The sequence below is a fragment of the Calypte anna genome, chromosome 10 (assembly GCF_003957555.1).
Source record: "Calypte anna isolate BGI_N300 chromosome 10, bCalAnn1_v1.p, whole genome shotgun sequence".
Taxonomy (NCBI): Eukaryota; Metazoa; Chordata; class Aves; order Apodiformes; family Trochilidae; genus Calypte; species Calypte anna.
Genome location: NC_044256.1, coordinates 905,962 through 931,470, shown reverse-complemented (window position 1 = coordinate 931,470; position 25,509 = coordinate 905,962). Strand labels below are relative to the sequence as shown.

The following is a 25,509-nucleotide window of genomic DNA, read 5'->3' as shown; positions in this document are numbered from 1 at the left end:
TGGGGCTCTCAGGAACAGGTCCTGTGGGTGGGCAGGAGGAGGTGGTCTGTGAACCAAGACACCTGGGTCACCTTCCCATCCCTCTCCCGAGGAGCCAGGAGGCTCCTCCCTGCCTTCTCCAGGGACCAGTTAGTAGTGGGCAGGATCAAGGAGCCAGCCCAGGGGAGATGCAGGGTCCCCTCCTCTGCGGGTGCAGAGCCCTCCCTCTGTCCTCGCTGACAAAGGGAGGAGGCTGGAGGGGCAGCTGGCCAATCTGGCGTTCCCAGAGCTGGTGCTGGCAGTACTTCAAGGTGTGGTACATCTTATCTCAGCCTGGCATTTGCACGTATTTTCTCAGCTCAGCTTGTTACGACAAAAGTGTGAAAATCTGAGAGAAAAGGAACTACAATAATAATGGGAGTAATTAAAACCCATCTCCCTCCTGGCACCTCAGCTCTTTCTTGAACCTTTTGTGCAGTTCCTGGACATGTGCACTGAAACCAAAAAAGGTGCTGCTGGGGAACATCAGAGCGTGTCCCAGGTATCCCCATTTGGGGCAGGTCTGCTCCCCGGCTGTCTGAGTGGAAATCTTGGGCCCTGGTGGGGTGTGCAGGTGCCACCTCTCCAGGAGGGAGCTCAGAGCAGGGATAAACTCCTGCCTCCTGCCAGCAAAAGGGAACCATCTGCCACATCTGAAGATGGCAGCTGCAAAGAGCTGGAGCATCTGTCTGAAGGATGAGCCCCCACAGATGGACACCCAAATGTTCTTGCTGCTCCCTGCAGGTTTTAAAGAGGAAAATGTTAGATGAGGGTTGCTCTCTGCAGTGTCCTCTGCTGCCTGGGGCTACATGAAGGTCAGGACAGGATAGTCACATCTAGGGGGCCAGGATGCCTCTTGTTTTCAGTCTTTGTGCTGCAAGAAGGAGACTGACCCAGTTGAGTGGGTTTTTGTGGCTTTTCACAACAGGTGGAGTTGGTCTCCATGATATGGAGGAGTTCAGTAAAAGGTGATGGGAGCTGCAAAAAGATACAGGCTGAAAATATAGGAGAAGGCATTACATCTAGTGATGTTTGGGTATGGATTCTGGTTGTCCCCAGTGCTCTGACACCCGTGCTACAACACCTCTGGGCCCTTAACAGTAAGCTCAGCCATACCTTAACTCTGAATGTCCCTCTTCAAAGGCTGCCCCCTCCCAGGAACGGCAGCACCCAGATCTGTTCTTTTTCCTGATGTCCCATCCGTGCCCTCCTCCCAGGTAATGTTACAAACTTACCCCCTCTGAGCTGTGTTGCTGCTCCTCTTCCAGCAGGACCCCCATGTCAAGCATGTGTTAAAGGAGTGCCATCACCATCTGCATACAGGGTGGTCTCACCCTCATGGCAATTACTTATGGTGGCCAGATGCTGGGCAGCAGTGGCCCGTGAAAAGCTGGGGACAACCTGACAGTCCCGGGTAGATCTGGGTCACTGGTGCTGTGTGGGGTGAGCTGTGCTGCTCACTGGTCCCCAGGGTAAAGCTTCTTGGCCTGGCTCCTGGCCAGCTGTCCCCATGGCTTGCTCCAGTCTGGCTGCACAATGGCAACGTACTGGGGCAAGAAGACCAAAAAGACTCTACCAGCAGAGAGCTCAGGATGCCATCTCAATAAATGCAGCCATGTGGGAGCCTTCTGTGTTGGAGCCAGTGCTGTTCCTCCTGCAGACATCAGGGCTGGTCAATGCCACTGGGACCTGCCTTTGCCCAAGGTGTCCCTGGGGTAAGGAAGTGTCACTCACAAGGTGAGGCGATACCTTTTGGAGAAAGGAAAAAGCCCGAGGAGTGTAGCAGATCTTGGAGAGATTACACATAACAGCCCTTCATAAACTGGTGCTGTGGATAAGGGCTCTCTTGCTCCCGTGCCCAGCTAGGAGAGTGGTTGTGAAGTGATGCTTTTCTTCCACTGCACTCTCCATCCTCCCCGTTTCCTTGCCTTGCTGCTGGACAAATCATGCTGCCTGGCTCCCCGGTGCTGCCCTCACCTCTCCTGCTGCACCGCTCCCTCTGTCTGCCCAAGTTAGAAACCACACGCAGAAGGGGCGGGTTCTGCACAGGACTTTCCTCTAGGAGAGGTGTGCATGGGTGCCCCCTTCCTTAGCCCGAAAGCTCTTCTCTCCTACACGCAAAGTCCTTCATCCTCTGCAGCTCAGCGTGCCGCCGGGGTGGGGACAGCCATCGGAGCTGAGGTGGGAAAGACGGTCTTGGAAGGCCCCCTGCTTCCAGGCAGTGTATAGCATCGCTCTCACACGGCCACCAGCGCCGCTTGCACCAGGTGTTTGCCGTAGCTTTGTAGAAGGGATGAGGTGAAATTTCCCCTTCTCACACCAGATAATGCCAGGAATTATTCTTGGAGGGTTGAATCCATGGTGCCCTGTCCTTTAGTGAGGCATTAACCATGGGGAAAGAGGGGAAGCATTAAAAACGGCATTTAGAGATCTTAGCTTATCTTTTTCCCCCCCGTAGTTCTTTTTGTTTGTTTGTTTTTTAGTTTTTTGCTCGTTTTTGTTTTTTCTGGCTGCATTCAGATTTCCAGCGTTGTCTGTGTTTGTGAACTGCTACTCACATTGATGGCATTGGTGAAATAGCCATAATAATAAGGGGCATCGATCTGCAATAAGTAAAGGTCTGAGGAGCACTGAGAGGGGCCAGCCTGAATTTCCTTGTAGCCTGCACACACACACACACACACTCACACTCACACACTCACACACACACGCACACTCACACACACCCTCTACATCCCCGTGTTTCTTGCCACGAGGATCCTCAGCCCAAGCCCACACCAGGCTCCACGCCTGACGGGCGCCCACCCTCACAGCCGAGCCGGGGTCTGCACCCACAGGAGGAGAGACAGACGAGGAGTGGGCAGGAGCACCGGGAGGATCCAGCCCTCAGTTGGCAAGCGTGGTGCCTTTTGTATACTCCTGCTCCACTCAGGAGCTTGCATGTGCTGAGCAGGGGGATAATGAGAAGCATAATGGGGAGACAGCACCCTCTGAGGGAGGAGACATGACCTGAGGACAGCTCCTGTGTTCGTTCACATGCTCCATGATGGGCACACACAGGCACCTGGCTCAGCCTGGGCACGCTGCCCACTGGCTGCTCATCCCACAGGAGAGACCCGGGGTGAGCGCACAGCTCCACTCTTGTGGGAGGGAGGAAGGGGGGAGCTTCCCAGAGGGATGCTCTATGTGAATCTCCACCTCTGGGCTTGGTTAAATGGCTGGTGGAGAAAGGCCATCATCTTCCTCAAAAGCTCCCACAGGCTGCAAATGGCTCATGGGCCTCCGGCAGAGGCTCTGGACCAGCCTGTGCCAGCATGGTGAGCCCTGATGCAGTTGCCTCGGGCCTGCCTTGGCCCATGGCTGTCCATGCTGTGGGGGTGGCTGGGTAGAAGCTGGACAGAGCGGGAAGCACCCCAGGAGAGCCTGGCCAAGAGGAAGCAGGAGGGGAAAGTGCACATTAGAAGCAAAGATTGTGTCCATTACTGCCAGAGAAATCAGCCTCTGTTGAAAGAGGCAGCACTGGGCAAAGCCTCTAATGCTGCTCAATAAATCAGTGTCCATTATGGAAGGGGCTGAAGCAGTGGGCAGCACTCGGGAAGTCTTGCACTTAGTCTTGAATAAGATCCCACCAGCTCAGCATGTGCCAAGCATCCAAGGAAGCCTTTGGGATCACCAGGTCCCAGATCAGTCTTCAGAGGAATCCCCCCACCCTTGCAGCCCATTTTGTCTCATGTGCTTTCTTTCTTTTTTTTTTTTCTTTCTTTCCTGAGGGGTGGGGGGGGGACACGTGAAAAAGGGGGAGCAAAACATCTTGCAGATGTAGCTGCTGTGGGATGGACTGCCCTGAGATCTCCAGGACAGCCTGGCACCTAATCTCAGCAGGGCGCTGAAGCAAGGGCGACCGGCAGCGCTTTTCTGCGAGCAACGAGCCTGCCCCGGGGGTGGCGGAGCGGAGACAGTCGATGTTCCCGCTCTGCGAGGGCTGCCGGTGGCTTGGTTTGGGGCGGGGATGGACTCTGGGTCCGGGGGTGCCACAGCCCCCGCTGCCTGCGGGGGGAGGCAGCGGCCCTTCCGCCAAACGCTCCTATCCCCCGGCCCCCTTCCCGGGGGACTCTCGCCGCGCTGGTGCGGGGGCGGGAGGAGGGGACTGGACGCTGCTGCTGCCGCCGCTCCCGTCCCCGTCCCCGCACCGCCCCGCGCCCGCCGGCGGCTCCTCCCGGAGGGGGGCGGGGGCGGCCCCGCCGCGGCAGACCCGGCGGCATCGGGGAGCGTGGAGCGTGGAGCGGGGAGCGGAGCCCGGGCCCAGCCTGCCCGCCCGCTGCGCGATGCCGCCGCCCCGCAGCCTCCCCGCCGCCGGCCCCCGCCGCCCGCCGGGCGCGGAGCGGAGGCTGCCGGTGGCCGCGCGTCCCTAGGGCGGCCCCGCCGCGGCCCCGTGCCCGGCCCGGCCCTCCCCTCCCCCGGGTTCGGGGCTGGGGGGCGGCTCGGACCCAGGAGCGCCGCTGCCGCTCCTGCTGCCGCTGCGGAGAGGGGGAGCTGCGTTACTGCAGGTGGAGGGTTTGGAGGGGGTGGGGGCCGGGGGAGATGCCATTTCTGACCGAAGGAGATCGCCGGCGAGAATGAGATGCAGGTAAGCGAGACGGGGATGCTGGAGCGGGAGGAGCGGGGCCGGCGGTGCGGGGTAGCTGGGGGGCTCTGTGCCCCTCGGGCTGGAGACGCGCCGGTGCTCGGCGCCGCCGGGCTGGGAACTCGGTGCGTGCAGCGGGGAGGGCGCGGGAGGTGCGTGTCCGTGTCCGTGTCCGTGTCCGTGTCCGTGTGTGCGTGTGCCCGCCGGTGCCGGGTTTGCACCGCGCCCCGGGCTGCGGGTCCGGATCGCGGGGAGCGGGGCGGGGGGAGGTGAGGGACAGCGGAGCCCGGGGGTTGCCCTTCGGGTGTCGTGTGGGCTCGGGGAAAACGTGTGCCCCGGGCCCTGCTGTCCTCCAGCCCCTCTGGCGCTGATCCTGCCGCCTCTTCCCTCCTGCGCTGCCCGGGCGAATTCCCTCTCCCGATCAGCTTTCCGGCCCCCAGCCCCAATCCTCTGTCGCCTCCGCAGCCCCTGCCCAGCCCCGCGGGACTGGCAGCCGGGGCGGGGGCGGTCGGGGGTCCCGGCCACCCCAGGCTGACTCGACCACACAGGGCTGGGGCTCGGTGGTGCTCAAACGAGCACAGAGCTGCATCCTGATGAGGAAGCCGTCCTCGTCCCCTAGTAGCTAGGCAGATGAGTTAGGCGGCCTGGAGCAGGTGCTATATTCAGGTAGGGTATGTCCAGGACAGTGCTGCCTGACAGGGCTTGCCAGGGAGCCGAGGGATCAGCCCTCAAGCAGGCTGTGCCCAGCTCCCCACCCAGTAAGATTTAATTAAGTCAAGAGGAGGAATCAACTCTCTGCCTGTATCCCAAAGGCAGAGACACAAAGGGTTAAATACGGGCAGGGAGAGCTCACCAGCCCTGAGTGACCAGGCTGACCCACCCACAGAGCAATGGGGTGTAATTTTTTGGGGGTTGGTGGTTCATCCTTCCAATCACCGGCCCCCCAGCCCTAAAGGTAGGTGGGTTGAGGCTGTGGGGACGTGTTGCCGAATGGAAAGATCCTTCAGGCTTCAGGGGAGGATGTAGAGGCACTGAAGGCTCCCCCCTGCCTGGGCTCAGCCCCTTTGTGTCTGGCAGAATAGAGAAGGGGTTCTTGTTGAAGGGAAATGTTAGGACGCCCAGGAGCCTGCTGGCCAGGAGGGCTTTTGGGAGCCCTCTCAGGCAGTGCCCATTGCTTGTTGCACTCCGATACCATGTGTAGGTTATTGGATATTTCACCTTGCACCTTGGATGTATCAATAGCTCTGAGTGAAGGGCAGAGGCGCGGTTTGCTCCAGGTGCTGGAGGTGGCTCCTCCAAGAAGAAATGGGAGTGTTGGTGCTGTGAAAGTGGTTTGCACTAGGAGGGAGCACGAAAATGGGCACCGGTGGGATCAGTTCTCCTCACCGCGGGTGGGTACTGCTTGGTGAAGCTCTGCTGCCTCTCTCTGCTCTCTCCGCCTGTCGCCAGCAGTCGCCATCCACGGTCCTTCCCCAGAAAACGCCCTTTCCAGAAAGAGACTTTACCCGCTGGCCTGCAGGGGACCAAGTGACAGCCCTGCACTCACCCCCAGCCTGTGCTGGTCTCTGGGTCTCAGCCTACGGGGTGAGAGTGGGGCAGAGCAGTTGAGGCATCTCCAGGAACTGCCCCTCTCCACAGATCTGCACCTTCTCTCTTCTCCCTCCATCTCCCCTTCCTCTGCACCACCCACAGGAGCCCAGCGCGGCTCTGAAATGAAACCCCTTGGCACATCCCTGTCCCAGCCTTCCTGCCAGCCTTAACCCTCTCCTCCCTGCTCTGCTACTTGCAGTAGCCCTGACCTGACCTTCACACCTGCCAACGATGGCTGTGGAGCAGTGAGGTGGCCATGCCCCGAGCCAGTCCACTGGCTTGAGGGCTGCAGGGACCTTCCCAGGGCTGCCTGCACTGCCCAACCATCTCCACCCCAAAGGAAGCTCTCCCAGCCTCACTCCTTCCTCCATGTCTGCTCCCTCGGTTACAGGTGCATGCCTTGTCCTTCTCCCTGACTTCTCTCAAATGAGGGTGCCCAGTAACACCCTGTGCCTGTCCTAGGTGCCACTGAGCCCGGGGGCAGCCTTGCTCTCCTGGTGCACGAAGCTCTCTCAGCCATCCACCCATCCCAGCAGCCTGGGCTGGGGCTGGTAGGAGGAGATGTCTGGGCTGGCCATGACTGCTCACCCACTTCTCCTGGCTCCTTCCTGGGGCACGTCAGCTCCATGGCTTAATACCATATGGAGAAGGGGTGGTTTCTGGAGCTCCTGGCCTGATGAGGCTGGTGAGCAAGGCTGAAAGAGAAATGGAGGCCACAGCCTCCACATCTTCCTTCAGACACACAGGGGTGGATTTCCCCTTAGCCAGGCTGGGATGGGGACAGACACTCCCTGGAGGCAGCAGAGTCCCTGGTGGGGACTTTGTAGGGCACCAGGCAGCTGGAGGGGGCTTCTCCCTCAGCTGTAAGCCCCCACCCAGCCCTGCCAGAAGTTGGCAGAGCCACAGCCAGGGGCACCTGCCTGCACCAGGTGCTCAAGGTGCTCCTGCACCAGGGTTGGACTCGATGATCTCTGAGGTCCCTTCCAACCCAGCCTATTCTATGATTCTAGGATTCTATGATTCTCTCTGCAGGATGGGCAGAAAGGGGCTGGAGGAGAAAGTGGAGGTGGGTTTACACCACCTGGTGAAGAGTCAGGCTTTCCAAGTCTTTTTGTGGAGGGATTAATTACAAAAGGGATGGTTATACTTCAGTTATACCATACCATGCTGCAGTTACTCTACACCTATAATGTAATTACTCTGTGATACCTCTAATTACCACTGTTTCATATCACTTGGAAGGTGAACAGCATGACTGAATGACTTATTATTCCTTTAGTTTCCTACTTAACACGGTCTCTGTAATGAAGCTGAAGTTTATACTGCTTGATGTATGCAACAAGTATAAAATCCTGTAACTTGGGGTTTAATTTCAGCGTTGATAAATCACTTCAAAATAATGCCACAATGGTAGTGTAATTACAGTGTAATTACAGATGCTGAATTATAAAGCACAACTGAACTTATCGTGGTTCAGTGAAGATTAATACACCCCATCAGGTGTTGGCCTCGTGTGTGTAGTTGTCCCTAGGCTGTGACAGTCCCCAGGGCTGTTGGACAGCTGTTGGGTGGGGGCTGCTGTGACAGCTCTGGAGTGACACCTGTGTTGGGGCTGGGGGTTGAACCCATCCCCTCAAGGTTGTGTTTGCAATGGGCACCTCCCCATGAATGGCCTGGGGGAACAAAATGCCACTCCACCAACTCTTCTGAGAAGCTTCAGGTACAGAAGCTGCTGGAGAGACACTTGTCCATGTCACCTCACCCGAGCACTGCCAGTCCTTGGGAGTTTGCTTGGGTGGTGCTGGGGTGGCCACTAGAAGGTCCATTGGCTCCTGTTGACTCTCCTTCCATGGTACAGGCTGACATGAGCTCGCTGTCCTCATACTCACCCTTCCAGCTTGACACCAGCACCCTGGCAGTGGTTTGGAGCTATGGAGAGGGCATAGCAGGGGTGCAAGTCATGGCACAGCTCAGCAAGAGAGGGTGTGTGCCCAGAGCTCCTGCATATCCAGTGCACCGAGTCAGCAGCTCTCCTCTCTGCTCTGCTAAACCCTGAGAAATGAAGGGAGAAGGGTTTATCCTAGCGTGAGCAGAAAATGGCTTTTGGTGGGAAAAGAGCCAGAAGGGCTTGTCAGGTAGTGGGGAAGGCTGGGATGAGAGAGAAGAAGAAGGCTACAAATGCTTTTACTCAAATCAAACAATACAAGAAAAATAAAGGGAGAAAGCAACTTAAGGCCATGGCCTCAATTTTCTTCCAAGTCAATTTTCTCCCCCTCTCTCTCTGCCTGGGGGAGTAACACTGGTGCTTGTGGATGGGAATAGCTCCATGGAGAGAGGTTTCCATGGCTTTGCTGTGTGTTCCAGCTCCCTGTGACCCTGTCTGGGGACATGTCTTACTAAGAGCCAGTTTTGGTGGCTGTTGGAATCTTCAGCCTTTGGGACAGCATCAGGGCATGTAAGAGGCAGCATCTCAGGATGGGGCTGGCTTGGGGAAGGCAAGAACCACCATCCACGTACCCACCCCAGGGTTTCCCCAGCCCCAGAACACTGCAGGAGTTCAGTGTGACCTCTGCCATGTCCCGTCCCCCCCCAGCCCCTTGGCACTGTGAACCAAGACAGGCCATGTCTGAGCAAGCAGTGTTAACTGTCAGCTTGACCCAGGCAATTGAATAAATACTAATGCCATGGAGGGCCTCATCTTCTCTTCAGCCCGGGCAGGGAGCATGAGGCTCCCTCCATCCCTGAGAGCAGCAGGTCATGCTGATATGCTGGAAGGGGGAGCACTGGGGGGAAGGATGCCAGCAGGATGCACGGAGTGTGCTGATGCCTTGGCAGCAGTGTGGCCATGCTGAGGGGAGCCCTGCCATGAGCCCCACCAGTGGCTCAGCCCTCCCTCTGGCCTCGCCAACACCTTGGCCACCATCCCATAGACTCCACAGCCCCATAGTCCATCCAAACAGCATCTTCTGGCATGGGAGCAGGCTAGGTGGCAGGTCAGCATCCCTTGTTGCAGGGGCTGGGGAGCTTGGCTTGGTATTGCTCATTCTCACTGATAAGCACAGAAATGTTTTCTGGTGAACTGTTCTGCATGTTTTCTTTCCTCTTTTTTTCCCTGTGTCTCTACAAGCCATCAAGCTTTTTTTGGTGCCCATAGTGGGCAGTGCAGTGGACAGGACATGCGTCCACACATGGATGTGACTCTTCTAGGCTGCAGAGGAGGACCCAGATATCCTGGTCTGAAGCCAAGGGCTTTACCAACTCAAGTTCTCACACCCCTTATCTCAGGGCTAGGATCAGTGTCCTCAGGTGGGGATAGTCTGGTGGGTGAACCAGAGGGTCCCCCAGGGGAGTTGGGATAGGGTGAGGATGTGCAGGGCTGGCCTGTTCCTCCTGGGACATAGCTCTGTGGTCCTACAACAGCCGAGTCACACTCAAATGGCAAAGCCATCAGGCTGGGTTGATGCCCTGCTCTGGGGGCCAGGCTGACCACTGCTCCCTGAGGGATGTGCCCATCAGCACCCAGCCCCTGCCCTTGCTGCTGTGAGTCCTTGGGCCAGGCACCCATGGTGCAGCCCAGCCCCTGCCACCCTGCACAGCCCTCACTCCCCTGCAGCCCTTTCCCCCTCTCACCCCCACATAGCTCTTGGTAATCTCAGCAGGACCCACAATCTTTTTTTTTTTTTTTTTTTTTTTTTTGTCTTTTCTGTTTCTTCATCAGAATGTGAAACATTAAATATTGCTCTTGTAATTATGGTTAATTTCATAACCAGCACCTTAATTGGATTGGTCTCTGATGGGGAATTCTCGTAGGAGGGAGAAGCAGAAATATTTTGACGTGATCTATTCTTTCAGCTCTTTGTTTGGATTTGAGATGTCAAGTGTGAAATGGGAAACAACTCATTTAGACCTTGGAGGCAACCTGGGGGTGGCGAGCAAAGTCTGAGCGCTCTCGGAGGCTCTTCCCTCTGCGCAGGCACATAGGCAAACCTCTCCCTCCCTTGCCTGAACCCGGCCTTTCCCCACCACCCCTTTGGACTGAGGGCAGTCACAGAGAGCAAAATTGACACGGTATAACCCAAAATGTGAGGTGGGGGATTCAGAGAGGGAATTACAGGCAAGCATTGGCCTGGTGGCTTGCTTCTGTGCTGGCAAGCGGCTTGTGCATTGTGCCAGGGAACGAGGCACAGCAACAAGGATTAGGCAGAAAAAATAATGGCAGCTGTAGCCATATTTTAAATGATGATGCAGACGAAGGAAAGAAATCAGGGCCACAGTGGTGAGCAGCATAGAAACCTCCTTCCCCTTGATGGAGGAGCAGCCTGGCACAGCTCGGCAAGCTAAATCGGGCAGGCAAGGGCCCACCGGTGTCCCCAAACCCAGAGAAGGACACCAGCCCCTCCTGCATCTTGGTGACCCAGGTTATTTTGGCACTGCTGCTGAGGGGAGGCAGTCCTGAGGGGGTGCTGGTGTCCCCAGTGCTCAGCTGTGGCTGTCCCAGGGAGCTGACGTGCTGCGGATTGTGCCGCCGCTTTGGGCTTGAGCTACGATTTGCTCTGGGAAACATGGAATTGCACTGCCATTAGGTGCTGCCATTAAACTGATTTGTGCTCAGCCTGTTTATCCTTTTCAATGGGAAACGATACAGAAGCTGAACCGAAATGGAAACCCTGGCCTTGCATTTCCGATTTAATTTCTATGCACCGTGTTTCCCCGTGATTAGTTTTGTTCTCTCATACAGCCCAGAGTGCAGGCTCTGTATTATTATCAGCATCAGTGGGGAGAAGGAGGAAGGGGTGGAAAGCATCTCTTTCAGCTCAAGCAAAACACAACAAAACCACCTCAAAGCAGCTCTCTTGTCGAGGGCAGCAGGGAGCCCGCTCCATCCCCACAGTGGGTCCCTCCTTTTTCTCCATGCCCACTGCTCACCCGCTGGAAGACAGAAAAGGTTGGGGGACGGCGCGGCTCCCCAGGGCGCAGCTGAGGCTGCCTGCATGCTGACAGCCCTTCTGGCAGCCATTAAACCCATTGTGCTTCTCACCCCTGCTCCAGCTGCTTGGCAGCACTGCCTGCCCTGCTCACAGCACTGCGGGATGGCTGCACCTCCTGGTATGTGTTCCCAAAGCACCTGGAGCTGAGATCTGCTGGGGGACAGCACCCACAGCCAGCACCGCTCGGCATGGGGCACCCTGTGAAACCAGCCTGTTGGATTACATGAAATTGCCCTTAAAACCCTCAGAGTTCCCACTGTGTGGTTTTCTCCTCTCCCTCAGTGTTTCCCCCTTTTTCCTTCTTGCTTGGGGGGTGAGGATCCATGGTTTGGGTGTAGTGCCAGGGCCTCCAGATCTCTGTGTGCAGCCTTCATCCCTACAAACAACATGTATCCATAGGGCTGGCAGCACATGGAGCCAGATCCTGGCCAGGCCACATCCCACAGCATCTCCCCAACCATGGGGATTTGGGATGGGAAGGGCTGGCAAAGGGCTGACCCCTTGTCTCCAGCTGGCTGGCTGTGTCCACCTTTGCATATGGGTATGCCTGAGTGCAGGGCAGGTGGGCACAGCCATGGCTCAGCACAGTTTGTTTTTATCTCATGTATTTTATTGTTGAATGAAACAATAACAGCAAATACAGGCCCTGAAGACAAGCCATAAATAATGCAAAAATCAAACAAGCAAGAAAGAGGGAAAGAAAAAAAAAAAAAAAGGGTTGTATGTGTAAAACCAGTGGAGAGAAAGCCTGGCTGGGAAGAAGAATCTTCTCTCCTCCTTTGCCATCGCTTATGTTTGGGGTTTTTTTGGCTCCTTTTTTGCTCTGCTCCATTCTTTCTGGAAATTCCCACGGCACTCAATTTGTTATTATGTGAACCAAACTTAATAATAACAGAGAGGGGTAGAAAAAGAGAGATCTGGCTTGTGGGAAGGAGTCAGGAAGGGAGGGAAATGGAGAGGACTGAGGCTTTTGTCTCTTGCAGAGCCTTCAAACAGAGACCCTGCCCGAGCCCACCACCCTGCTCTGCCCCTGTGTCCCCAGGGGCAGGGACAGCTCTACCATTGCCACCCAGTGCTGGTCCTGGCAGCAGGGCAGACGTGTGCCCACCATCAGCTTGTCCTGCTGATGGGTTATCCCAGAGCCATCAGTGCTGGGCTGCAGTCAGCTCCTCCCAAAAGGCTTCTGAGGGTGTTTATTTTAGGCAGCAATATAAAAATACCAGGTCCAGTCCTAAAGGGAGGTAAACCAGCAGATTTTCCTGGAGGCAGAGAAGCTGTCAGGTTTATGTCCTCTAAAGTCTTCTCTCTGTTTCCAGGGGAAGACATAGCACTCTGGAGCAGCCCTTGCGCTTTTCTAGGTATCCTGCACAGGCTGTAGGGGCATTTAAGGGATGTGGTGTGGGAACAGAAGTGGTGCTGTAAGAATGGTTTAAGCTTAAATTAAACCCAAGGAACATGATCAGTCCCTGGCAGCAGGGTTGCTGTAGCACCACAGGCTTGGGATGTGCTCACTGGTCCCCACTTGGGCAGCGTTTGGGACTTTGCTCTGGGGTTTCTGCCTTCAAGCTGTGGCAAGGACACAGTGGGGACACAGCAGCTCTCGGACTCGTGGCTATTGGAGTGGGTCATGTCCTAAGGATTTGCTGATGTCTATAGGGCCAGGATGTTGGGCTGGTTTGGTGTTTGCTCTCCTATGGAACCAGCCCTGGGCAAAGGAAGGCAGAAAGGCACCAGGGCACTCCCCATCTGTGCTCCTGACCATGGCTCTGCTGCTGGAGCTGCCAGGTGCCTCAGGGCACTGGAGAGCCTTCAGCAGAGGCTTATGGCTGGAGGGGATGGGATGTCCCCAGGCAGGGAGCCCTGGGGAGGGAGCAACTTGTCTTGGTGCCAGCCAGTTGCCCCTGCCAGGCCTTTAGTGGGTTCCCCAGGTATGATTTGGGCTTTTGGGATTGCCAGGAGCAGTGGCTCAGCCTGGCAGGGCTGCCTATCTTGCTGCTGGGACTGTCCAGGGGACAGGGACCATCTTCAGGGGCTGCTCCCTGGGTCTGGGGGAGCGGGAAGCCCCCCAGTCACTGGTCCAAGCATCAAGGCAAGCCCCTACAGAAATGCCATCTGCTCCTGATCTGATGGAAACATGCTCTGGCAGCAGGGTGACTTTGCACCAGCCGCTTTTATGCTAGATCAGGTGGTGTCCTGCCCCTGACAAACACGGGGTTCAGCCCAGGCACCATGCAGCTGCATTCTGGCTGAGTCTGCAGTGCTGCAGTAGCCTTCTGAGCTGCCCAGAGCAGATGGGCAGGACTGCTGAGCCACCTGGGCTGTCCCCCAGCATCCATCCCTAAACCTACTGCTGCTATCTGGGGTAAGACCCTGCTAAGGGCTGGGTATTCTCAAAGCACTCCTGGGGAGCTCAAGGGAGGGCAGAAGGTGTCTGGATAGCATTGTATCCCATACCCAAGAAAAAACCCACTATCTTGCCTCCAGTGCAACAAGAAAGGGTGGCTGCTAGCCCTGGAGGACCAGGCAGTTTTCTCCCTCCATGAGCAGGAGCAGGATGGTGGCCCAGGCTCTGGCAGCTTTCCCCAAAGGGCCTTTGAAGGCACTGTCTTAGGGACTGCCATGTCCCACAGCGCCTTGCTGGCCATGGACACAGGGAGGGAGAGTGCAGGGGATGCCTTCACAATGTCACTGTGACCCTGGCAGCTGTCCCAGAAGTCGCTCTTTGGACAGAACTTTTTTTTTCACCTGGCCAGTGCAAATGCTTCCATAGCCCTAAGAGGAGTCTGGGTTTTTTCCATTCTCCTTTCTCATTTATAGAAAGGGAAGAAAAGGGATCTACAAAGACCCTCGTGCTGTACTGAATCCTCCTCTACTCAGCACTCACTCATCCCTCAAGTGCCTGCTGAGCTGGGTACCTTCCAGCGAGCACCTAAAACATCCTGGTGATCCAGCCCATGTCTACAGGGAGTCCACAGGGGATTTGCCAGAATAAAAAGGAGAAGCCCCATTCAGCTATCTGGTGCACATCCATCCCAGCAGCACAGTGCACACCAGCCTCCTGCTGACCCAGCCTGTAACATTCCTGATGCTGGAGTCCCAAGGTGACCCTTTGGGAGATATTACCCCAGCAAACACAGCTCTCCTGCTCTTTGCCTCACAAACAGAAACCATCCCCTCCTCCCAGCTTGCCTGTCATGGGAAGCATTGAACCACCAATGGTGGTGGGCCAGCCCATGGTGATGGGTAGAGGAGCATGGCCAGTTCCTGAGCTTCATGATGTGCTACACCCTTACACTCCTCATTTATCTCTTGCTAGCTCAGGGCTTTTCATCCCCAGCATCCACAGCTGCCTTTGCAACTACTTATTGATCACTTGGCAGGATGTTTTCTTTACTGATGGGGCACTGAAGTATGTGCAGGCACAGGGAGAGAAAAGACATTACAAATGAAGGAGCAAAGGTGTGAGGAAGGTGAGCAGGTCTTGCACAGATGTGATCACAAGAAACAGCCTCAGCTAAAATTGCTCTGAGCTTCAGAATCCTGCAGGGACAACCAGGACCTCCTTCCCATTGGCCTACTTTGATAACCTGCCTGCCAAGCCTGCAAACCACTCTCCAGGTTGGCTCTGGGCCATTGCTGATTTTCCCTCCACTGTACCTATCTGTCTCTACATGAAGTCAAGCAGATCCTCAGCCCAGAGCTAAACCAGGGGACAGCTGGGCCAAAGACTCCCCCTTCTAGCATCTCAGCCCCTCAGCCCACTTTAAAGCTGTTCTCCCCAGTACATCCTCTCCCCTTTTTGCTCTCACAGAATCACGGAATCATCCGGGTTGGAAAGCACCTCTGAGATCATCAAGTCCAACCCTTGATCCACTACCACCGTGGTTCCCAGACCATTGCCACATCCAGGCTCTTCTTAAAAACCTCCAGACACGGAGGATCCACCACCTCCCTGGGCAGCCCATTCCAATGCCTGATCACCCTCTCTGTAAAGAATTTTTTCCTAATGTCCAACCTAAACCTCCCCTGGCAGAGCTTAAGCCCAGGCCCTCTTGTCTTACTGGTAGCTCCTTGGGAGAAGAGACTGAACCCCCTTGGCTCCAACCTCCTTTCAGGGAGTTGTAGAGAGTGATGAGGTCTCCCCTGAGCCTCCTCTTCTCCAGCCTCAACACCCCCAGCTCCCTCAGCCCTTCCTCACAGGAATTCTGCTGGATCCCTTCACAGCCTCCTTGCTCTTCTCTGGACCTGCTCCAGCACCTCAATCTCCTTCCTCTCTTCTTGCCCTTTGGCTTCCCTGGCTTAATCCCCTGTGACACCTCTGCGTGGGGCACCACGTTTTGGGTGGGAGAGCCCATTGCCACAAGGAAAGGGTCCTTTGCAGGACCCTCCCCAGGCCAGCTGCTGCAGGTATCTGGTGCCAGCCAGGTGGTGTCAGTGCCGGAAGGTGAATTGCCTCTTAAATACTTCTTCATGCTCTTTTACACCCTCAGAGCAACTGCCAGAGCAGATCAGGTTGCAGCACACCTATTCCAGGCTCCTGCCTCGCAGCAGCTGAAAGCAGATACTGCAGAAGGCTGAGCAGAGGAACAAAGAGGCAGCTGCTCACCACCCAGACCATTGCAGACCACCACCCACCCACTGCCCACCAGCCAGCCCTGGCACTGGATGGGGAAAGTGGAGAGAGCAGGAGGGGTGGGAAGGAAGGAGAGACAAAGCGAAAGGGCCCATCAGTGGGCACTGGACACGGGGAGTGATGGTGAGAGGTGGAAATGGGCATAAATGTGTTTGGCAAATTAAAGCTTCTCCCTTTGTTTTGTTGCTTTGCAGCCAGGTAGCTACATGACAGTGCAGAGCCTGGGGTCTGGATAAGCAACTCTTTTAGCAGCAGGAAAGGTTGTTAAATATTTATTTGTAAACCTGGAGCCTTTATCTCTAAAATGTAGTCAAGTTCAATAAAATTTGATTTGGCTGGAGCAGTTTAGAGAAGACCAGAGCACTGGCTCAGAGCTTTGTGTGCAGCCATCAGGCCAGAGACAGGGCTGAGCCCCTGGCTGACCCACACCCAAACCTTCACCCACACCCCAGCCTGTGTGGGTGCCCTGTGCTGCTGGAGTTGGGCTCCTGTGTGGAGCTGGGAGCACCCTGCAAACACAGCAATGCAGCAAGGTGTGTTCATAGGGGTGGGGATGTGCTCCCCAGCCCTGCTGAGCCTCAGGAACACCCCCTGGGGACAGGGCTCGCTTGGTCCTAAATTTCCTGGTGGTGTTTGATGCTTTCAAAAGCATCTGGTTCAAGGGTGAACGTCTCCCACACTGTAATTTATGGCTGCCAGGTGGGGTTTTAGCTGACTTGGAGATTTTTGCTGCTTGCTCACTGTCAGCATGGCAGGTCATTCGGTGCTGAGGAGCACCAGCCCAGCCCTGACTGGGTGAGCAGGGGACACCCAGGGACAGTGGTGACAGTGGAGGGCACAGCCAGGGCAGGAGGGCAGCAGAAACCTCAGGAGCAAACCCAACCTGCTGGATCACCACCTGGGCTTGGTTCCCCCGTGCCCAGAGCCCTGAGCAGGGAACGAACCCCACAGACAGGGGTTCAGGGTTCCTGCCCATCCCTGAGCTGCCTTTCCAGGCTCAGGTCCAGAACTGCATCTTTCCACCCCTCACTGGTGCCAACCAGAGACACACAGTAGGCCCTGCTGCCTACCAGGCAGCACCAGGGCATGGTGGTTCCATCTGCACCTCTGGACAGGTCTGGCATCTTCCCCAGGGCAGCAGTTGCGCTTTGGAGCCCTCATCCCCAGGCAGCAGCAGGGTGGCAGGGACAGGAGTCAGTGGATGCCATAACTCTGGGCGTAACTCTTTGTTTTGGTTTGCACTGGCTTGCTCCTTGCCTGAAGTCTGCAAGTCCAGCAGGTGCTCCTTTCTTATAATTTTTTTTTTTTTCTTTTAATGTGAAAAGAGAGAGACATGTTCTCACCAGAGGGCTGCAGCTCTCCCTGAGCCAACCTGGTCTGCCTGTCACAGCCGTGTGTCCTGATCCTGCCTGGCAGCTCCTGCTGAGGCCATGGCCAGGCACATTTCCCCATCCTCAGGAGGGTGGGAGAGCTTTAGTTTTTTGGAAAACCCGTGATGGCCCTTTGGCTCAGTCACTTCCAGTCTCCTGCAGGCAGCAGCTGCTGAGAGCGGCCACTGCCATCTCTCCCCCAGTGACACCAAGCCCCCTCCACAGAGTCACCCAAGTCCCTCCTGAGGTGCCACAGCCCCTCGCCTGGCCAGCACACACAGCCCCAGCGTGGCCACCAGGGCACCACGTGGTGGCCAATGCGAGGGATCCAAAAGGACAGCCCTGCCTTTGGGCTGAGGGGCACTGATGGGATGCAAGCCCAGTGGCTGTGAAGGGGCTGTGTGGCAGTGCCTGTAGAGCCATGTGCAGGTTATTGACCTCAGCTCATGTGAAAAATCTCAATTTGAGCCTTTTTTCAGAAGGGCACCTCTCAATATCAGTCTCACCTTGAGGCACAACTGTTCATCTCTGAAACCTAGAGGTAAATGGGACCCAGAAGTGATTTAAAGCTCATCTTAGCCCAGAATTTTTCAGCTTATTCATTGTTTTTCTCCCAAAGCTCTTCTGTGACTCTGGCTATTAAGATTACGGATGTTTTTTTGTCAGGGATTCTATTTATCACAGATTTAAATTTAGCTGGGAACTAATAACATGTGAGGTATGTCTAGACTTTAATCCTATGCAAGTGAGCTTGTCTCATCTTTAACGCCACGTGGATTTTGCTTCATTCATCTGTCACTTTTTGCTTATATTTTAGCCAGCAGTGCCACATCCCTCCCGGCAGCTCTGCCCGCTGCCCCTCCAGTGCAGGAAAAACAGCTCAGAGCTCAAATTGTCGCAGGTGCAATCCCCTTCCTGACAGTGGAGGGGCAGAATTCTGCCCCACGAGGGGTCAGGGTTGATGCAGGAGCCACGGGGGGGGTCCTGTGGTGGGATTCGGGGCTCGCCCCCACCCCGTGCCCACCGGGGACTGGGAGCGCGTGGCTGCGTGCGCGGGCAGAGCTGAGATCTCAGCTCAGAACACAGCCAAATAAGGCCGCTGCCTGGCACGCTAATGAGCTGAAGTCTTTTCAGCCCTGGTATAATTAAGCCCCTTAGACTGTATTTTGTTTTGCATGCAGTGTTTTGCTTTCTCTGATGGCTTTCTCAGCACGTCTGTGAGGAGTGGGAATTGGTTTCTCACAAACACCATCCGAGGGCGGCTGCGAGCGCGCTGGCGTCGGCACCTCGCGGGCAGGAGAAGGGTGGCAAGGGGGGTCTGGGGAGTCTCTGGGCAGCCCAGCCCCTGCATGGGGAGCAGATCCATGTGCCCCACTTTGCCCAAGAGCTGCCCAACGGTGGTGCCAGCAGCCCCAGGGCACCGTCATGTCCCTCTGGAAGGTCCCAGCCCCACCCCAGCAGCATCCCCACTCATATTTGTGAGGCTGCCCAGCACCCTCAGCACTCGGGAGGTGATGACACGAGGGATGATGAATTGCACATACCTGGCAAATGGATCTTCGAAGCCCGGCCCAGGCTCAAGTGAATCCATTGGAAACATTTCCACCAGACTGGGCCGTGCTGGCCTGGGGCTGCTGGGAGGGAGCTCGGCACTGTGGCCAGGGGAGCAGTGTGGGATCAGCTCCCAGCACTGCACCCCTTCATTTTGGGGGGTGATGTGGTTTGGGTGGCCCCCAGCAACCAGCCCCAGGGCAAAGGTAGCAGGGAAAGTGGGTGGAGGAGGAGAGTGAGCTGGGAGGAAACCACAGGAGGATTTCTGTGGGGACTCCAGGACCTCAGAGACAGCTCGCCTGGTGTGCCAAGGTCTGGTGGTTTCCGAGATGGTGCTGGTGGGCATCTTAATGGCCAGTCCATCAACTCTCATCTTCACATCTTGCAAAGAAATTTTGAATAATTTGGGGGGAACAAATGTCATGTATCTGCACAAAATGATGAATGTAAACAGGCGCAATGGAGTAATGCACAGATTGTGTACCAGACCCATAAATAGTGCCGGAGCAGGGAATGTAATGCACAGGATATATAGTGATGGATACAAACAGAGCCAATGGAAGTAATGTATTGAGTATATTCAGTGATAGTCATAAATAGCATTAGTGGAAGCAATGCGGAATGTACACATAACAATAGATATAAACACGGTCAGGAGCAGCTGTACATCTAATATGCAATATTAATATGATTTGATTCCTCATAACTGCCTGAACAACCAGGAAATAAATGCAACAGAGGCAGCATGACAGGGAGCTTCTGCTTGCCAATGGGCTGGAGTGGTTCTGGGCCAGGGTGCGAGCCAGGCTGTAATCCTGATGGGTTTCCCAGCCCTCCCCAGGGAAGGCAGCAGGAGGTTGGGCCTTTCCCAGCTGAGATCAGGCAGACCCCCTTACCCCGTGCACCTCTGAGCTGCTCTGTGGGTGCACTGACCAATGCTGTTTCTCAGTGGGTCTGCAGCTGGCAGGCAGGCATGGGGGGAGGCAAAGGACTAACCCTGGGGACACAGTGAGACTGGGCTGCTCTGGGGAACAGAGAGGAGGGGGCCCAGGGAGCTGCTGCCGCGCTCCCCAGCCGGACACCCCACTGCCAGCCCACTCCAAGCAGGGTTCCCCCAGATGCTCGATCCCGTGCTCAGCTCCTCTGCATTTGCAAAGCAGCCTTTATATTCAGGCTCCATCTACAGGGAACTGAATAATTTCAAGAGCTTAAAATAGGATGTAGATAGATGTGTTTAGTATTAATTTTTTTTTTTTTTTTTTTTTTTTGAGAAGGCGAGGAAGCGAGGTCTGTCTGACACAGATTCCTCAAGGCTTTCCACTCAAAGTCTGTGCACGTTCCACCATCAAGAGAAAAGTTGGGGGGTGGGGAGGAGAGCTGGTCTTGTAGCCAAAGGGCTGGATTTCAGCTGGAAAATGAGAATCTCTGCTCTGCCTCTGCCTTTTGCCATAACCTCAGCTCTACCAAGATAGGAAACCTTTTGCTGCGGTCATGCCTGTTGTTTGCTCATGCCCACCTTGCTCTTTCTCTCCGCCCCTCTTACCTGCAGGTGAGAGATAGGATGGTAGCTGGGGAGGCGAGTATGCGCAGCCCAATCCTGGCCTGCTGGCAGCCGATCCTCCTCCTGATGCTGGGATCCATCCTCTCCGGCTCCGCCACGGGCTGCCCGCCGCGCTGCGAGTGCTCTGCCCAGGAGCGGGCCGTCCTCTGCCACCGCAAGCGATTCATGGTCGTGCCGGAGGGGGTCCCGACTGAGACCAAGCTGCTGGACTTGGGCAAGAACCGCATCAAGACGCTCAACCAGGATGAATTTGCCAACTACCCTCACCTAGAGGAGCTGGAACTAAATGAGAACATTATCAGTGCCATTGAACCTGGGGCTTTCAACAACCTCTTCAACCTCAGGACGCTGGGGCTCAGGAGTAACAGACTCAAGCTGATCCCCTTGGGGGTGTTTACTGGACTCAGCAACCTTACCAAGCTAGACATTAGTGAGAACAAAATTGTGATCCTCCTAGACTATATGTTCCAGGACTTGTACAACCTGAAGTCTTTGGAGGTGGGGGACAACGACCTTGTCTACATCTCCCACCGGGCCTTCAGCGGTCTCAACAGTCTGGAGCAGCTGACCCTGGAGAAATGCAACCTGACCTCCATCCCCACAGAGGCCCTGTCTCACCTCCACGGCTTGATCGTGCTGCGGCTGCGCCACCTGAACATCAACACCATCCGGGATTACTCATTCAAGAGGCTCTACCGGCTCAAGGTCCTTGAGATCTCACACTGGCCCTACCTGGATACCATGACGTCCAACTGCCTCTACGGGCTGAACCTGACCTCCTTGTCCATCACCCACTGCAACCTGACGTCCATCCCGTATGTGTCAGTGAGGCACTTGGTTTACCTCCGGTTCCTGAACCTCTCCTACAACCCCATTGTCACCATCGAGGGCTCCATGCTCCATGACCTGCTCAGGCTGCAGGAGATCCAGCTGGTGGGAGGGCAGCTCACCACGGTCGAGCCCTTCGCCTTCCGCGGCCTCAATTACCTGCGCATCCTGAACGTGTCAGGGAATCTGCTGACCACCCTGGAGGAGTCGGCCTTCCACTCCGTGGGCAACCTGGAGACGCTCATCCTCGACAACAACCCCTTAGCCTGCGACTGTCGGCTGCTCTGGGTTTTCCGCAGGCGTTGGAGGTTGAACTTCAACAAGCAGCAGCCTACCTGCTCCACCCCAGAGTTCGTCCAGGGCAAGGAGTTCAAAGACTTCCCTGACATCCTCCTGCCCAACTACTTCACCTGCCGCCGAGCACGGATACGGGACCGCAAACCTCAGCAGATCTTTGTGGACGAAGGCCACACGGTCCATTTTGTCTGCCGGGCGGATGGGGACCCGCCCCCCACCATCATGTGGCTCTCTCCCCGGAAGCACCTCATCTCTACCAAAACCAACGGGCGGCTCACTGTCTTCCCTGACGGCACGCTGGAGGTGCGCTACGCCCAGATCCAGGATAACGGCACCTACCTATGCATCGCCAGCAACGCGGGTGGCAACGACACCATGCTGGCCCACCTGCACGTGCGCAGCTACTCCCCAGACTGGCCCCACCAGCCCAACAAGACCTTCGCCTTCATCTCCAACCAGCCCAACGAGAGCGATGCCAACAGCACGCGCGCCACCGTGCCTTTCCCCTTTGACATCAAGACTCTCATCATCGCCACCACCATGGGCTTCATTTCCTTCCTGGGCGTCGTGCTCTTCTGTCTGGTGCTCCTCTTCCTGTGGAGCCGGGGGAAAGGCAACACCAAGCACAACATTGAAATCGAGTACGTGCCACGCAAATCCGACGCGGGCATCAGCTCTGCCGATGCGCCGCGCAAGTTCAACATGAAAATGATTTAGCCAGGCAACAATTTGCAAATAATAATGGTGTTTTGGGGTTTTTTTTTTTTGTTTTTTTAAAAAAAAAAATTAAAAGAGAACAAATTAACGAATAAAAAATAATTAAAAAACAAACATTGCTACAAACATACCGACCTCTCTCTCCTTCCACCATGCCCTCGGCCCCTGTCCAAACCCACTGCACCCGCACTGTCACCACCTCTTTCTCCTCCTCTTCTTCTTTATACCAGGAAAACATTCAGCCGATGTCTTCAGGACTTCTGTGTTTGTAAGAACTTTGTCTGATGGACTCTGGTGTCAGATATTACTCTGAGAGGGAAAAACAACGGGGGGGTGGGGGAGGGGGAAAGAAAGAAAAAAAGAAATAAAACCAATAAAAAGTTACGAACTTTCTTCTGTAACTTTGATTTCAGTAATTATGGATTTTTATGAAAACTTGAAATAATAAAAAAAACCCTATTTCCTATAGCTAGCTGGAATGCAAAATCTTGACTTCTTGATCTGTCCAGGTCTGTATCTCTGGCCAGCCCTCACTTACCTCAGAGGCATTTTCCAGGAGCCTCACTAAGAACAGCCCAGGCCAGGGCCAGTGTCCTGCTGATGCCAAAGGTTCACATTCCCCCAGAAGGTGCTTCCCGCTGTGTCCTGCACTCCTTACCGTGTCCACAGGAGTTTGATGGTTTTTCCAAAGGACTGGCTGTGGCTCGTGAGCTGTTCCCTGCTCCATAAACACAGAGAGCTGTAACCCACTGGTCGTGGTGGTGTCTGGTCACCAGGACAGCTCCCTCCCTTTGCTGAACCCTGGGACTTGGGATCAGGAGCTCTGGGAGGTTTATGTTGTCACAAGGAGATAAAGGGGAGGAATGGAGTAAAACTGGTCCCTGGGCAGGGCTGCCCTGAGCTTGTGTCCCTTTTGGGAGAGGTGTGACAGTGCCACCCATGGCACAGGCTGCAGACAGCATCAGCATCCCAGTGCAGTAGAGCAAGTGAATGGAAAGGAGCAAGTCAGGAGAGAAACCACAGAGGGAATAGACAGATGAGCAAAGAGATGTCTCAAGTCAAGCTTTGAAAACAAAAGCAGCATCATCAGGCCAGCTCACTCACTCCCCGGGTGGTGTGTGGCAACTTCCCAACCCCCAGAAGGCACAGAGTAGGGTGAGGGAAGAGCCAGCCCTCCCATGGGGCCTTTCCACGGGAGAAACAGGGCTGGTACCATGGGCTGGGGTCCCCAGCACAGCCTGACAGCCTCTGGCTGTGCTGGAAGCACAAAGCATCCCTGCAAACTGTGGTAATTGGGGTACTCAAGGATTTTAGAAGTGCTACTGAAGTAGCAGGTGCTTCCTGGCTGCCACCAGGACCAGCAAGCAGTTTCCTGGCCCACCCAGCCTCGGTGGCATCTCCGAAATGGATGAGCTGAGATTTGCATGCTTCATTTGTAAAGCATTTATGGAATCCTCAAGGATCAAAGTCACATCAGGAGGATTTATTAAAAAAAAAAAAAATAATAAAATTGCAACAGGAGCCTGGAGCAACGGGAAAATGATGGATTTGCATTTCTTCCAGCAATGTGCCAGTCCAGAAGAACCAACCTGAAACATCTGTGCTTGTAGGAAGGGGGGAGTTTTTGCTGGTTTCAGCTTTCTATTCATCTTCAAACAAAACATTTTGTGATTCTTTCTCCACAGCAGGTTTCCAAAGCTTTGATTTGTTAGTTTCTCATCTCCAACCCATCTTCTTTTTGTAACTTTGAAACAAAAACATTTTTTAAAGCCTTTTGCTTTTGTTTTTCTTTTTCAAAGAGCCAAAGCAAAATGCTCCTTTGCAGCTTTCCCTTCCACCAGTGTTTAACCAAAATTTCCAGTGAATTAAATACAAAACCAGAAAACAGAAACATGCATAGAGAGGCCTGAAGCTGAAGGCAGGTGCACCAATGTAATTAAAAGAAGTAATTCACACCTAAATAATAAATAACATAGCTAAACAAAAGAGCTAATAACACACCTAGATTAAAAAAAAAAAAAAAAAAAAAAGACAGTAATAACCAGGTTGAACAGGGTACTTGAAATGCACCACAGTGTCCCAGCAAGTAAGTGGAGGGATCAAGTCTTTCACTGTTAAGAAGGAGCTTTATAGAAAGAAAAGGGGAAATTATTTCTTTTCTGTGTAATGTCTCAGGCTGTGCAAGTGCAGGCTGTTTCCCAGACAGGGACTTGTCACCAGAGCCACTTGTGCCCCCAGAACCACCACTTCTGCTGCTCAAAACCCTCCAGGGGGAGTAAAGTGTGCTCTGCATCAAGTCCCCCATTAGCAAGTTTGCTCAGTGCTCTGTGGCACTGCTGCCTGCCACACAATTTATTACCCACACCGTTTTTTTTTAATCTTCAGTGCTTTGTGAACTGGATAATTTTTTTTCCAGTCACTGTGTGATTAAAGCAGATGGATGGCGCAGAAGAAAAGCATCTTAGAGTGGCCAGCATCTCAGCTCAGCAATTTTCATGGTTGGCAAAGATGGGGAGGAAAAAAAAAAAAGGGAAAAAAAACACAACACGAAGAATAAACTCTTTTTTTCTCTCCTTTGCTGAAATGTATGGTGTGTTTCTTCTGCAGTTTAATCAGGGATGAGAGAGCAGCTACTGAGTTCCAGCACTGCTCTTCAGGTCAGAAGCCACACAGCTCTTCTTGCTTGTCTTCTTTTTAATCAGAATAAATAAAAAGCACTTAATAAAACAGCTTAAAAGAGGCACCAAAAACCCCAAGGAAGAGGTGTGTTTAGGGCAAGGAGGGGGGGCTTCCTCTGAAACATGCCTTCCCTCCCCTGCTCCCAGGGCTAATGGGAGGATCTCCACAGCAGGCACCCTGGGTTGGGATGTGGCAGGGAGGAGGACAATGGCCTTCTGTGCTGTTCAGCACTTCCAGCCTGGGCACATCACCATCCCCAGGCATGTCCCTCACCCTCACCAGGCTGGGGGCTGGCAGGGGGGGCAGGAGCAGAGTTATGAGCATCCTGCAGGAGAGGCATTTATACCCTCCACCTCTCCACCCTTCCTCATCAATCCCCCCCAGCTCCTCTCCTGGAGCTCAGAGGCATGTTAGGCAGCACAAAAAGCCATGTTGGAGGTTGTACCTGTGCTTATATAGAGGTGAGGAGCCCGGGAAGGCTGGCCCTTCCCTTGCCCCCTGGTGCCCCACAGCCCCTGGCTGTGCTTCCTGGGATTGCTGCCTTCCCTCGATTCTGTCAGACCTTATCACATTTAATTTTACTCCTTCTCTCACTAACTGCCCTCCCTTCTCTTATCTCTGCTTCAGAGTCAATTTTTCTCTCTTCCTTTTCT

General features: G+C 54.7%; 1 protein-coding gene across 2 annotated transcripts in view; it reads left to right on the top strand.

Moving 5' to 3' along the window:
- Positions 1-22,578, top strand: part of LINGO1 (leucine rich repeat and Ig domain containing 1) — a 70,815-nt gene extending 48,237 nt beyond the window's left edge. Inside the window, exons 1-2 of one of the 2 annotated variants that reach the window (XM_030456970.1) lie at positions 4,589-4,645; positions 20,324-22,578. In XM_030456970.1, the coding sequence (XP_030312830.1) occupies positions 4,640-4,645; positions 20,324-22,177 (1,860 nt within the window). In that variant the 5' untranslated portion in view covers positions 4,589-4,639 and the 3' untranslated portion in view covers positions 22,178-22,578. Of the gene's footprint in view, positions 1-4,588; positions 4,646-20,323 lie in introns of those variants that run through there. The other variant, XM_030456971.1, reaches the window with a different exon arrangement.
- The last annotated feature ends 2,931 nt before the right edge of the window (positions 22,579-25,509 follow it).